General features: G+C 56.1%; 1 protein-coding gene and 1 pseudogene across 5 annotated transcripts; one reads left to right on the forward strand and one right to left on the reverse strand.

Moving 5' to 3' along the window:
- Nucleotides 1-797: 797 nt before the first annotated feature.
- Adam15 (ADAM metallopeptidase domain 15) lies at nt 798-13,056 on the reverse strand. Of its 5 annotated transcripts, none has more exons than XM_041656392.1 (23): nt 12,870-13,056; nt 11,663-11,769; nt 11,017-11,093; nt 10,579-10,657; nt 10,333-10,409; nt 10,074-10,248; nt 6,717-6,782; nt 6,565-6,633; nt 6,320-6,480; nt 6,125-6,209; nt 5,601-5,749; nt 5,335-5,509; nt 5,029-5,121; nt 4,625-4,929; nt 4,345-4,540; nt 4,037-4,114; nt 3,415-3,487; nt 3,059-3,197; nt 2,594-2,663; nt 2,016-2,090; nt 1,543-1,614; nt 1,207-1,331; nt 798-1,100 (listed from the first exon to the last, which is right to left on the reverse strand). In XM_041656392.1, the coding sequence occupies exons 1-23, from the start codon at nt 12,946-12,948 to the stop codon at nt 1,058-1,060; spliced, it is 2,568 nt and encodes an 855-aa protein (XP_041512326.1). In that variant the 5' UTR covers nt 12,949-13,056; the 3' UTR covers nt 798-1,057. The 5 variants fall into 5 exon arrangements, 4 of the variants coding, with proteins under 4 accessions (XP_041512326.1, XP_041512325.1, XP_041512327.1 ...); XM_041656391.1 differs by having other exon boundaries at nt 6,320-6,489; XR_005974654.1 differs by lacking the exon at nt 798-1,100 and adding an exon at nt 1,866-1,929 and having other exon boundaries at nt 6,320-6,489.
- On the forward strand, nt 7,449-8,008 carry LOC121450969 (annotated as a pseudogene).
- Nucleotides 13,057-13,094: the final 38 nt, after the last annotated feature.

Here is a 13,094-nt window from a genome sequence, read left to right on the forward strand (position 1 = left end):
CTCTGCAGTGGGAGAATGTTTCGAAGAATCCAGAATTCGGTCAGCTCCAACTACACAAGATAGTCGTGTGTGCAGCCGCCCCCCCCCCCCCCCCCCCGCACTCGCCAAGCACACGATGACCAGCACCTGAAAGCCCAGATCTTTTGGAGACTGAAGAGGTACCTTCCACGAATTGCTGTTTTCTCTGTGCATCTAGAGGACGGTGCATGGGGAAGGCAGGAAGTACCTCTGGGGACATGCCCACTGCTATAGAGCCTTAGGTGTCACACTGGGTGACCACTTTGGGGCAGAGCCCGCTTCTTATCCCCACACACCTTCCCTCTTCCAGGAGGCCTCAGACCTGAGGACCCAGTGATGAGTAGAAGCCATCTGTACAAAACACAAAGCACCTTTGTTCTAGAACCTTCGGGTGGGGGTAGGGAGGTGGAGGAGGCAGGTGTGAAGCCTTGGAATTCAAGCAGCTGCTGCCCTGCTCCGCCCAGGCTCAGGGCTCTGAGAACACCAGTTAGATTCATTTTCCCAGCCCTGGTCGGAGGGTGGGGATGCAGGTCTGACGACTTAGGTCATTTGTCTATAGCTGCGGTGGGGGCTGAACAGCACCAGCAGGAAGAACTTGGAAACTAGAGGCCATCCACCCCAGACTGGGCAGAAACAAGCTACAGGCATCCCCAGTGACAATTCTAGTTGACCCTTTCTGGGATGTCATCCTCCCCAACAGGCCCTGGTCTGACCCAGCGGCGTCTCCTAGTGGTCAGACCTGGAAACACAGCAGCCACTACCCAGCTTCCAGGAGCCACTTTCCAAGATCTCACATTTATTACAAAGGAGCAGAGACAGATGTGTGCGCGTCCCTCCGCCGCCTTTTCCAGCCACGGCCCCTCCCGAACAGCCAGGTGCAGCTATTTTGGTGGGTCCCAAGGTTAACAGCGCCCGATGGTGGGTGGTTCCTGCGTCCTCTCTGCTCCTGCCCCTCTAGGCATTTGGAAGGGGACGGTCTGGCAGAGATTTCACTGTAAGTCTTAAATCTGGGTGAGAGGCAGCCAACCCTCAAGAGAGGTCAGAGGTAGAGTGAGGGTAGTGTCGGGGGTGGCGGAGCTGGCCTGGAGTTTAGAAAGCCAAGGAAAACATTTGGAAAAGTCAGAACTCTTGCTCAGATGTCTCACTGGTAGTAAGACACGGGTCTCCCGCAGCACGCTCCTCACCTACCTGGAGGGCACCACCAACTGCATGCTTCCGTCCCCTGGGCCCGGCGGGTCACCTGATGGGTGCCGGCCCTGCGGGTTGGCGGGCAGTGGCTTTCTTGGGGGTGGGGGTTTAGTGGGCCCCTGAGACTGAGAGAGAAGACCAGTTCGTCATGATTTCCACCCTCCATGGAGGGTTCTAGGAGCAGTGCTAATGGGCACCTTCGTCTCCAAACAAACCTGTCACTACCAAAGGTGCTATTGGGGTACATGCCCTCAGGCATAGAGGAAGCCATCTTGCCATTGCCACCATAGCTCTAGGCAGGAGAGGCAATGCTTTCTGCTTTCCACTCACTGTTACCTTTGGGTGCCTCACCACAGGGTCGGCGGGCAGAGGGCGAGTGGGAGGATTGGGTCGGTCAGCCAGCGCAGCCTGAACAAAGAGAGGAGTGGTGGCTTTGAAAGCACAGTCCGAGGGGGTGAGCGTGCAGAGACTCCCCAGGGTCAACATGCAAAGTCAGCCAGGGGCTCAATGGAACATGGGAGCATGCGCAGGGGGCCTTGGGTGCTTGCCAATAGACAGGAGCCTGGGGAAGGAAGGAGTGGATCAATCATAGTCCCTGGATGGCTGTAGTCCCAATATTGACCACCAGGTGGTAGCAGAGACCATGTCAGGAGGCTCACCCTTGGCTGCTTCTGGGGCTTTGAAGGCTGAGGGGGCACCCTGGTCTCTTAATGAAGAACACCGCTGGGGGGAAGCAGGGATGAGAACTGGGATTGGGCACCTCGCCTCCCATGTGTCCCGAGCCAGGGCAAGGCCCAGCCCAGATTTACCTGGAGTTTCTTGGGCACAGGGTTAGGTGGCAGCGGCCTGGAGGGGGGCACCGGAAAGATGATTGCACTAGCTTGCTGAGATGACGAGAGGAGCAGACAGGCAGAGTGGGCAGGAGGAGACAGACAGATGTGAGCAGAAAGGGGTTAGTGTCGAGATGAGGGCAGCAGAGCCTCAGCTACATGCAGGGGTGACATACTCTGACTTCATGCACACCCTCTGCCATGAGAGGGCTCAGGTTCTCGCCCTGGGCACTTGGCACCCTTTGCACATGATGTCTGGGCCTTGTCAGATCTCAGCACACTGAAGGTCCTCTTGCACACGACCCCATTATCCCATGGCACTGGCCGCCGATGGGTGTGGGCAGAACCACCTCTCAAGGTACCAATCTGGCCAGCTGAAAGAGCTCAGCAGAGCCTCCTGGGGGACTGGCCTGGCCGCTCTTGCTGCTTCACTGCCTGCTCCTTGGACTGACTGAGCACTCCGAAGCTTTTTTGAGTCTTGAACCTTTAGTGACACCTCTAGGCCCAAATTAGGTACCAAGTAATGTGGGCTCTTTGCTCTGCCATCCAGGGCTTACCTTAGTGCCTGGCATCTGTTGTGCCCTCTGTGGAGGTCCTGGCCTTTCGGGAGGATTTGGCTGGGCTGCCCTAAGTATAAAGAAAACCAAAGAGAGAATGGGACTGGCCTCCCACCTGCTGATCAGGGAGAAGTTAACCTGTTAGCCCTTGGAGGGTAGCTTTGTGTGGTTTAGGCCAGGGCTGTGGTTAAACAGCCTGAAAGAAGACCACCTTTCCCCTACTTTGGGGTCTGGAATGAGGTGGCCCCAGTACCTGGAGGTCTACCTATGACCTATGAGAGAGGCTAAGGGATACATGTGGAGATGGTAGGTACGTGTATAGGAATAGTGGTCAGGAAATCCAGGGGCTGGGAGTTTGGGATTTAGAAGTAGGGATAAGGACTGCATGGCTTGGGCCATTAGAAGCAGAGGCTTCAGAACTGCCCTTAACCAAAGGAAGTAACAGCAGGAAAAGGATGTTAATACCTATATTGGCAGCCGGATCCCTTGAGCTGGCAGAGTCGCTGGTGCAGGCGGGCACGGTGCCAGTAGCTGGCACCAAGGAGGACCAGGACCAACAACAACAGGAGGCTGAGGAGCAGGCCCGTGGTCAGGGAGCTGGTGGCTGTGGAAAGAGGTAGACACAGGCTGAGAATGGCTAAGAGTTCCCTACCTAGAGAGGAGCAGGGACGGGCAGTAGATGAAGTGCTCAGAGACAAAGGCGGCTTCCAGGGGCCAAGAGCCAAGGAGCTGGAAGTGAAGGGGTCAGGAAGAGGACTAAAGAGAAAGGTAACTGTTGGAGCCATTTTGCCCTCCCCGCCTTGGGCCCGTCTCCTAGCTACCTTTGAGCGGAGCCAAGCAGTCAGGAGGTGCCCAGCCCTCCTCACAGTGGCAGTTCCTGCTGCTGTCACAGACCTAGAGGTTCAAAGCAAGCAATGAAGGCATCTGGAAGATGGGACCATTGCCCTATTTCTGACTTTCCATCATTTTGTTTTGTTTTGTTTTTTCAAGACAGGATTTCTCTATCCCTGGCTGTCCTAGAACTTGCTCTGTAGACCAGGCTAGCCTCAAATTTAGGGCTCCACCTGCCCTGCCTCCCAAGAGCTGGGACTAAAGGCATGTGCCAGCCCCAGCAGCCTTTATCTAGCTTCACAAGGGCTCAGGCTTCTCAAACTGACAGGAATGCTGTGGCTAGTGGGTAGACAGACAGTCCTGGAGGGAGGAAGTCTTTGCCTGCAGGGGAAATGACCTTTAGTATGATGTTCACTAGTTAGCAGCTTTCCTACCCATTTCGTGCCCTCCAGGATATGGGTGCCATTGTTACGTCCACTGCAATGAGGAAACACTCCAGGAAGGTTAACGGCATGCTCCCAGGAAGTGGCAAAGACTGAGGATGTCTGCTTCCATAGCCCTTTTCCCTCAGCAGGCTCCCTTCCCCCTTCCATCTCCTCCACGCCAGCTCACCCCATGGCCATGGCATTTGCTTCGACATTCCTGTGCTCCCAGGAGATCCACGGACTGACACCGATGGTCGATGCACACCTACTCCACAGAGATAAGAGCAGAGATGGCTCTGCAAGGGCCCGCAGGCTCTGCTGGGCCTGCAAGGCTGTGAGGCTATTCCAGATGTGTGACGGAAGCCCGGTGGGAAACAAGACCGCCGGCTCCTGTGAAGCCTGTACCTGTCCCAGCTGGTGGGGCAAAGCCTGGGCACAGCTCACTCTATTTCAGATGTCTCTTCCCACCTGGCCTCAACCACCCAGACCACTCACCAGGCCAGGGCCACAGGCAGTGCCAGGTAGAGCCAGGAGGGGCTGAGCCACGTCATTGCCCAGGTCCAGGTGCGCCCAGCTGCAGTTCACCTGCACCCCGTTGGCTTCCAGGACCTCCGAGAGCAGATCTTGGACCAAGCCCAGCAGAGGCTGGCTCCCACCCCACTGGCACTGTAGCTGTCCACAAATGGCATCCCTAGGGCAGGGAGAAAGGCAAGCAGGGTGGGTAGAAGCAGCACCAAGGTTCCCACAAACTCAGGAGCTTGTTTTCCCCACTTACCTAGGCGTGCAGGGCACGTAGCTGCCGTTGGGGCTGCGCCCACAGCTCCCAAAGGCATCGCCCCGAGTATTGGCTGTTTGGAGGCAGAGTGGTGTGGCAGGCTGGGCCCTAGGTCCCCAGAGCGACCGGCACTGCTGGGAATAGGAGGCGCAGCGCCCGTGCATACACACAGCCTCTCCACTAGCACAAGGCTCACCGTCCCCCAGTCTGAGGTCAGGGGGGCACTGGGAACTATCTCCTGGGCAGAACTCGGGCAAATCACAGTCGTCTCTGCGAGGGCGGCACTGCCGGTCAGCTGGCTGCAGCTGTGGGGGGTGGTAAACAAAGTAGGTGCTGGGCAAATTCAGCCAGGAGCTCACCTGGCAGGGGAGTAGTGGGGTGGCTAGTCTCAGGCCTGTTCGCACCTTGCAGTCTTGACAACAGGGTCCATCAGATGCACACTGTGCTCCTGGCCTCAGCTGGCAGGTGAAGTGGTCACAGCAAGGGTCAGTGCACTCCTGCAGGCAAGGGGACAGAGAGAGCTTGAGGCACAGAGCAGCAGCAGTGCTCAAGACCTCCTAGCCTCCCAGAGAGCAAACCCAGGTGTCAAAGCATCCAGTAAATGAGGACCAGAGAAGACAGGAAAGCCACTCAGGAGACTTAGAAAGGTCTGGGCAATCAGGATGAGGGCACAGATGGGAGTGGGCAAGGCTTTGAGGTCAGGGGCTCACATCTGGGAAGCCACAGTCACACTGCTCGCCAGGGTCCACAAACATATTTCCACACAAAGGGGACTTAGAGGCCAGGTTAGGCAGCCGTTCAAAGAGGCAGCTGCCCATCCCATCGAGGAGGGCTTTGTCCAGGGCCTGTCGGCTGCAGTTGCTGAAGTTTAAACCTGGTAGGAAACTGGGAAGAGTGGCAAGGGGGGTGAGGCTGGAAGCTCTTCTGGCTTGTCTCACTCTCACGCGTCCCAACCCACCCACCCCCAGCTACTCACTCTGTGGAAGCCTCCATGATGCAGCTCTTGGCTGGGGCTGGACCTGGACAGGGACAACTGCTCCCAGGTGAATCATGGTCTAGACCCAGGCTGTGGCCCAACTCATGGGCAATCGAGGAGGCAACTCCTAAGATGCTTGTGGAGTGATCCTATCATTGGGGACGGAGATAGCCCCAGGTCTAACCCCAGCCTGGACTTAACACAACGGACAGCCGACTCTGACCCCCATTCCTTCCTTGCCCGCTCTCCTGTATGCTGTCTTCCTCCTTAATTGCTTCTAAAGTAGGCGATTACAGGCCTGGGTGACAGAAATATTAAGTGCTAGTTCAACCCTGTCCTATGCCCCCTTCCCCACTGAATAGCCCCTGGTTATTGCCTCTGCCTTTGGGTCTCAGGTTCCCCCCAGAAATGCAAAGGTGTCATAAATGACAACACTGTGTCCCTGACAAAGGCCACATGGCTCTGCCCTCTTTCTGCACAGTTTTGGGACTGGAGATTGAGGGTACCTGTAACGGTTAGCTTACCATATTGACACCGCCTGAGAAATCAGGGGAACAGATGGAGTTCTGAATGGCCATGCCCACCATGGGCCCAGAGAAGGAAGTACCACTGTGGACAGAGGTGAAAGACTCAGAGTCTAAAGCCGTTGTCAGAGTGCCGGAGGAGTCGAAGCAGTCTGGATAGCACTAGGTCCCAGCAGCTGAACTTGGGGTCCTTACGTCACCAGCTGGGCACTGTCATGGGGCAGTCGAGGCAGCAGGTCTGTCCGGCGCCAGTGGAGGAAGTTGTCTAGCAGGACAGCCGGGTTGGAGCTCATCTCTATCAAGTCCCGCTGGGTCCAGGCCTCCAGGCCCACAAGTGCTACCCGGACATTCAAGGACTGGAAGAACTGAAATAGCCGAGGCTCAGGTGGAGGCCGGGCCTTGCAGCAAGGGAGCTGAGACTCCTCCCAGCCCACACTCACTGTGTCTAACAGCAGGGCCACTTCTAGTGTTCGGTTCAGCAGCTGGTGGAAGTCAGGGTACCTTCTGACCTAGGGTCAACAGGGGTCACCTTGAAATGTGGGCAAGTGGGGACAGGGTGAGCAGGAGAGGACTGTGATGTCAGGACACTCACCTCTGAATTATCAGCCACAATCACCAGCTCAACAATTTTGGTCTCTGTTACAACATCCCGCTTAAGCTGTGGATAACAAGTGGGGCATGTCAGGCAAACCCCCCTCAGAGCCAGGGCTCAGGCTGGGCAAGCTGTGTCCATGCCCACTCCGAGTAGTCAGAGGAAGACCTCATGGGAAGTGTGAGAGGCCAGAGACCTGCCCATGGGGGCCAGAAATAGACGGAGCTGGCAACAGGGTTCCACTTTTCCCATTCCAACCCACTGCTTCTAAACAAAAACCGAGCTTTTGTTTTTTTGAGACAGTGTCTTTTATAGCCCAGGCTGGCAGTGAACTCACTGTCCTCCTGCCTCCACTTCCCAAACACCTGCTGGATAGTTGTGTACCACCAAACCTAGCTTCTATCAATGTTTGAAAATACCAACTAAAGCCTCTAGCTGCCATCTTGCGTCCCCGCGTATGTGCGCCTTATCTCAGCTGGTCCGCCCGAGACCCCCTGAGCGCGAACCCTAGTCCCCCGTGCAGCTCCATTTCCACTCCAACAAGATGAAAGAAATGATCATGAACCAGGAAAAACTGGCCAAGCTGCAGGCACAAGTGCGCATTGGTGGGAAAGGAACTGCTCGCAGAAAGAAGAAGGTGGTTCACCGAACAGCCACAGCAGATGATAAAAAACTGCAGTTCTCTTAAAGAAGTTAGGGGTGAACAATATCTCTGGTATTGAAGAGGTGAACATGTTCACAAACCAAGGAACAGTGATCCATTTTAACAACCCTAAAGTTCAGGCGTCTCTGGCAACAAACACCTTCATTCACCATTACAGGCCACGCCGAGACAAAGCAACTGACAGAAATGCTTCCCAGCATTCTAAACCAGCTTGGGGCAGACAGTCTGACTAGTTTAAGGAGACTGGCTGAAGCTCTGCCCAAACAATCTGTGGATAGAAAAGCACCCCTTGCTACTGGAGAGGATGATGATGATGAAGTCCCGGACCTGGTGGAGAATTTTGATGAGGCTTCTAAGAACGAGGCAAACTGAACGGAGGGGACTTCTGAAGAAGTGACTCTTGCAGAAGTTACAGGAGCTGCTATTTTATATCATGGCTGCTTTTTAAAGGTCTTTTGTTTATGGATCTGATCAAATCTAGATCGCTAATATTTTTAAGCCCAAGCCCCTTGGACACTGCAGCTCTTTTCAGTTTTTGCTTAAACACAATTCATTCTTTGCAGCAAATTAAGCTGAAGAAGCCTGGGAATAAAGTTTGGAAAAGGGTTAATAAAATTCTTTGCCTAGTAAAAAAAAAAGAAAAAGAAAATACCAACTAAAGCCGGGTGTAATGGCGCACACCTTTAATCCCAGCACTTGGGAGGCAGAGGCAGGTGGATTGCTGTGAGTTCAAAGCCAGCCTGGTCTATAAAGTGAGTTCCCAATCAGCCAGGGCTACACAGTGGGACCTTGTCACAATCAAATCCGCTCTTCAGGCACAGTCCTAAGCACTGGACATATATCACAATTGACCTTAATCTTCACACTGTAGTGTAATCTCCACCTTTGTAAATTAGGAAGTTGTCTTTGTATTGCTTTCTAGCTGGAAGTTTCTACTCAAGCGAATGCTCTCTGCCATGGGCCTAGAGATAGGGGAGGTATTTGAGGTGAACCCTGCTTCTGAATCCTCCATATACTGTTTACTAGTGTATGGCCTCAGGCGAGTTATCTAACACGGTTTCTTCATTTGAGAACAGAGTTCTTGTCAGCATCTGCCTTTTCAGGCTGCCATGAAGAGCCAATGAGGAAGGAGCCCTGTCACTGTGCTGTCAGTCACTGCCCTGGCTGTCACTGCACTGGCTGTCACTGCACTGGCTGTCACTGCGCTGGCTGTCACTGCGCTGTCAGTCACTGCACTGGCTGTCACTGTGCTGTCAGTCACTGCCCTGGCTGTCACTGCCCTGGCTGTCACTCTCCTGGCTGTCACTGCCCTGGCTGTCACTGCACTGTCAGTCACTGCCCTGGCTGTCAGTCACTGCACTGGCTGTCACTGCCCTGGCTGTCACTGCACTGGCTGTCACTGCACTGGCTGTCACTGCCCTGGCTGTCACTGCACTGGCTGTCACTGCGCTGGCTGTCACTGCGCTGGCTGTCACTGCGCTGGCTGTCACTGTGCTGGCTGCCGCTATGCTGGCTGTCACTGCTCTGGCTGTTGTCACTGCACTGGCTGTCACTGCGCTGGCTGTCACTGCGCTGGCTGTCACTGCGCTGGCTGTCACTGCGCTGGCTGTCACTGCGTTGGCTGCCACTATGCTGGCTGTCACTGTGCTGGCTGTCACTGCTCTGGCTGTTGTCACTGCACTGGCTGTCACTGAGCTGGCTGTCACTGCACTGGTTGTCACTGTGCTGGCTGTTGTCACTGCACTGGCTGTCACTGCGCTGGCTGTCACTGCGTTGGCTGCCACTATGCTGGCTGTCACTGTGCTGGCTGTCACTGCTCTGGCTGTTGTCACTGCACTGGCTGTCACTGAGCTGGCTGTCACTGCACTGGCTGTCACTGCACTGGCTGTCACTGTGCTGGCTGTTACTGCGCTGGCTGTCACTGCGCTGGCTGTCACTGCACTGGCTGTCACTGCGCTGGCTGTCACTGTGCTGGCTGTCACTGTGCTGGCTGTCACTGCGTTGGCTGTCACTGTGCTGGCTGTCACTGCGTTGGCTGTCACTGTGCTGGCTGTCACTGCGTTGGCTGTCACTGCTCTGGCTGTTGTCTCTGTGCTGGCTGTCACTGTGCTGGCTGTCACTGCATTGGCTGTCACTGCGCTGGCTGTCACTGCGCTGGCTGTCACTGCGCTGGCTGTCACTGCGCTGTCTGTCACTGCACTGGCTGTCACTGCACTGGCTGTCACTGTGCTGGCTGTCACTGAGCTGGCTGTCACTGCACTGGCTGTCACTGTGCTGGCTGTTACTGCGCTGGCTGTCACTGTGCTGGCTGTCACTGTGCTGGCTGTCACTGCGTTGGCTGTCACTGTGCTGGCTGTCGCTGCGTTGGCTGTCACTGCTCTGGCTGTTGTCACTGTGCTGGCTGTCACTGTGCTGGCTGTCACTGCATTGGCTGTCACTGCGCTGGCTGTCACTGCACTGGCTGTCACTGCGCTGGCTGTCACTGTGCTGGCTGTCACTGCGCTGGCTGTCACTGTGCTGGCTGTTGTCACTGCACTGGCTGTCACTGCGCTGGCTGCCACTATGCTGGCTGTCACTGCTCTGGCTGTCACTGTGCTGGCTGTCACTGCACTGGCTGTCACTGTGCTGGCTGTCACTGCTCTGGCTGTCACTGTGCTGGCTGAGCCAGCCCGTGCTGCTTCCATGCCTCTCACCCTATGAATGTGGCGCTGTCCAGCCTGAGTGGGCAGAAGTGCATGCCAACTTGGGGCACAGGTGTGGCCTGGCAGGAGGAGGTCTTGGATCCGAGAAACAATGAGAGGACCCTGAAGGTCTCCAGGTCCCAGCTCCAGTGTATAGCTTCTCTCTGGGGACAGGACCACCAACCCCCTAAGGAAAAAGACAGGGAGTCAGAGGGCATTTGGGGTCCCTGCCCATGTGCCCTCTTCCCTGGTAGCAAACCATCCTTGGTACCTGATCCCGGAGCAGCTGCAGAGGGAGACCCATGAGCGGGGATGGCCCTGCACGCCTCCTCGGTAGCAGCAGTTTGCCTACAAAAGGGAAGCCACACTAGTAGCACCAGCTCACAGGGAAGACCAGAGAACCCTGGAGTCCAGCTTGCTAGCAGGGGATCCTCCCACTTCCTCCAGGGCTCCCACCCTCCCGTCATCCTTCCCTTCTTTGCCAAGGCCAGAAACAGCATGAGAGGGCCTGACTCACCAGATTGTGCCCCTCAGTGACCACCCGAGTGCCATCAGACTGGTACCACACCAAAGTGGGACGGCTAGGGACTAGATCTCTGTGACAAAAGGAAGGCAGGACCTGTGAAGCCACTTCATAGAGTATTGCTGTAACCGGCTAGTGAGGTGGGCAAAGTCCTCAGATCCTTGGAGGCCACAGACTTTAAAGGTTGGGCTGCTGTCTCCTCCAGCCTGTGTTCCAATGTTTTTTGAGATATATGTCTGTATGAACTCAGTCAAGTTCATTTAATTTCTCTGGGCTTTGACTCCTTCCTGTGTTAAATAAGGATCACTCCATAAGAGTTATCTACCCTGTGGGACTGTTGGGAAGGAGTCCAGGAGGGTAGGTATTTCGTACTTGGTGCAGATAAATGTATGCAAACTTTTTCCCTGTGATTATTTATGTCTGCCATCTTACCTATTCTGTAGAAGCTCCAGGACATGAGTCTCACCATCCAACTCCACTGTGACCCTCAGGGCCTCAGGCAGACCAGTCTGTGGACACCAGAGGCATGTCACCTCCCTCGTCCTGCCCACAACTCCTACCCTTTATAACCTGACAACCTCATGCTCTCAGGAGAGTACCAATGATTAGGTCACTGGCTGGGGATCCCAAGGGAGGGACCAGGAAGCACTGCCTGGACTGGGGCATTGTTCTAGGGGCTAGTGTGGGGAGGTCAAGGAAGGCAACTGGGCCACCCCTTCTCGGCTTCCTGCCCAGAGAGGAAGCATCATGAAGGACCCGGCACAGGCCCCAGCCCTTCCTCTGACTCAGCTGCAGAATGTGTGTCTGTCTGTCTGTCTGTCCCTTTCTGAACCTCTCCCTGAGCAAACAAGCAGTGTGTGATGAAAGGAGGTCCAGTGCCACTGTCCCAGTGTACATGGGTGGGCTGACGGGGCTGAGGCAGACAGATGAAAGGAACCAGGTGCTGAGGAAAAGCCACTGGACCCGGCTCGACCTGCTACAAGGTCTGTTCACTGGCTGTTTATCCAAACTTTTGGACTCAAGATAATAACTAATAATAATGTGAAGTGTGAGAACGTATTAGCAGGGTAGGACTCACCTGAAGCATTTCTGTTAGGCTAACTGGGGGGCTGTACTGACCGACCTGCCTCTCCAAGGATCCACTCAGGGCCCTCTCTGGTTTGGCTTGCTGCTCCTCAGTGTCTCCTGTGGGGGCCGAGAAGATTGCTGAGGGAATTCTCAGTGAGGCTGGGGTGCCTGGTGTCCCCAGACCTATCAACTCTCGCACAGCAAGGCCTAGCAGTGACTTTAGGGCTCCTGCACTGCATGCTGGCACTTAACGAAGGATCCTGGAAATCCCAACTGGCCGATTTCATCCCCAAGTCCCTAAAGAAAGTTCAGCTTATCCAGTCTCTCTGACCAATCCCAGGTTCTCGCACGGACCCTCCCTGTTCCCATCCCTTCTCAATCACACCCTCCACCCAATCAGGAATGTGCTTTTTTAGGACTGGGAGAAGCCTTGTGGCCTGGTGCCCACTTGCCCTTCCTTTCCCTCACAGACGAGATGCTGTGAACGCCCATCTCTGGGTGAGCAGTGCAAACACCGACCTCCCTAAACAGCCTTGATGCCCAGTCAGGCGCACCCGTTCCCAACAGCCTCCGCTTCCTCCGCCAGCACCCCCAACAATGGCCCTCTCCCCTCCGGACACTCCACCCCCGCCTACCCTCTCGGCCCCCAGCCCAAGACAGCAGCGGGAAGTGAAAGTTCCAAGGAGGAGTTGCTGTCCCAGCCTCTTTCCTGGCTAGTGTTCCCTCCCTGTGCTGCTCCCGGGGCCCCTCCCGCTCCTCCAGGCTCTTGGTGGCCACCGCACCAGGGTGAGCGATGTTGGCCGCCCAGATGTGGAATGAACGGCTGGAAATAATCCTTTTCACTAAAAGCCCACCAGCCATGCCTGTTCCGGGCACTGCACAGAGTGGAACTGTCAGCTAGGCCCTAGAGAGACGAAGACGTCAGTCCTGAGAAGTGACACTTTCCAGGATTCTGAGGGGCGCTGGGCAGGCCCCTCAACTCAAAGCGGAACCTGAAAGTGTCTGCCGGGATCACGCAGGACTTCTGGATAAGGAACGCCAGCATCCTCCTCCCTTCACCATTCCCTCGCCGAATCACCAGCCCTAGGCCTTGGTCAGCAAACCAGACAGGCTGCACCCTAGTTAAGCTCGGGCTGACCGCAGCACCCCAGTGTCTCCGGGTTCCCTTGTACCTCTTCCCAGTCATCTCCTCGACCCACTCCCTCCTGGGAACTCACCTATATTTGGGAGCGGCGGGGAGGGCCGAGGGCTGCCCGCACCCAGGAGTCCCAGGGCCCAGAGCAGCGCCAGCCGCATAGCCGCGGAGCTCCGGGTCGGGCAAAAGCAGCAGGTGCGGGGCCACGCGCGGAAGAGCAGCGGGGTCGGACACCAGCTCGGCGCGGCGCAGCCACCAGGCCCCGCCCCGCCCCGTCCGCGGCCCCCGAGGCCCCGCCCCTGCCGCC

This window comes from Microtus oregoni, unplaced genomic scaffold, assembly GCF_018167655.1.
Source record: "Microtus oregoni isolate MIOR12 unplaced genomic scaffold, Mior012 000007F_ref0000211, whole genome shotgun sequence".
NCBI lineage: Eukaryota > Metazoa > Chordata > Mammalia > Rodentia > Cricetidae > Microtus > Microtus oregoni.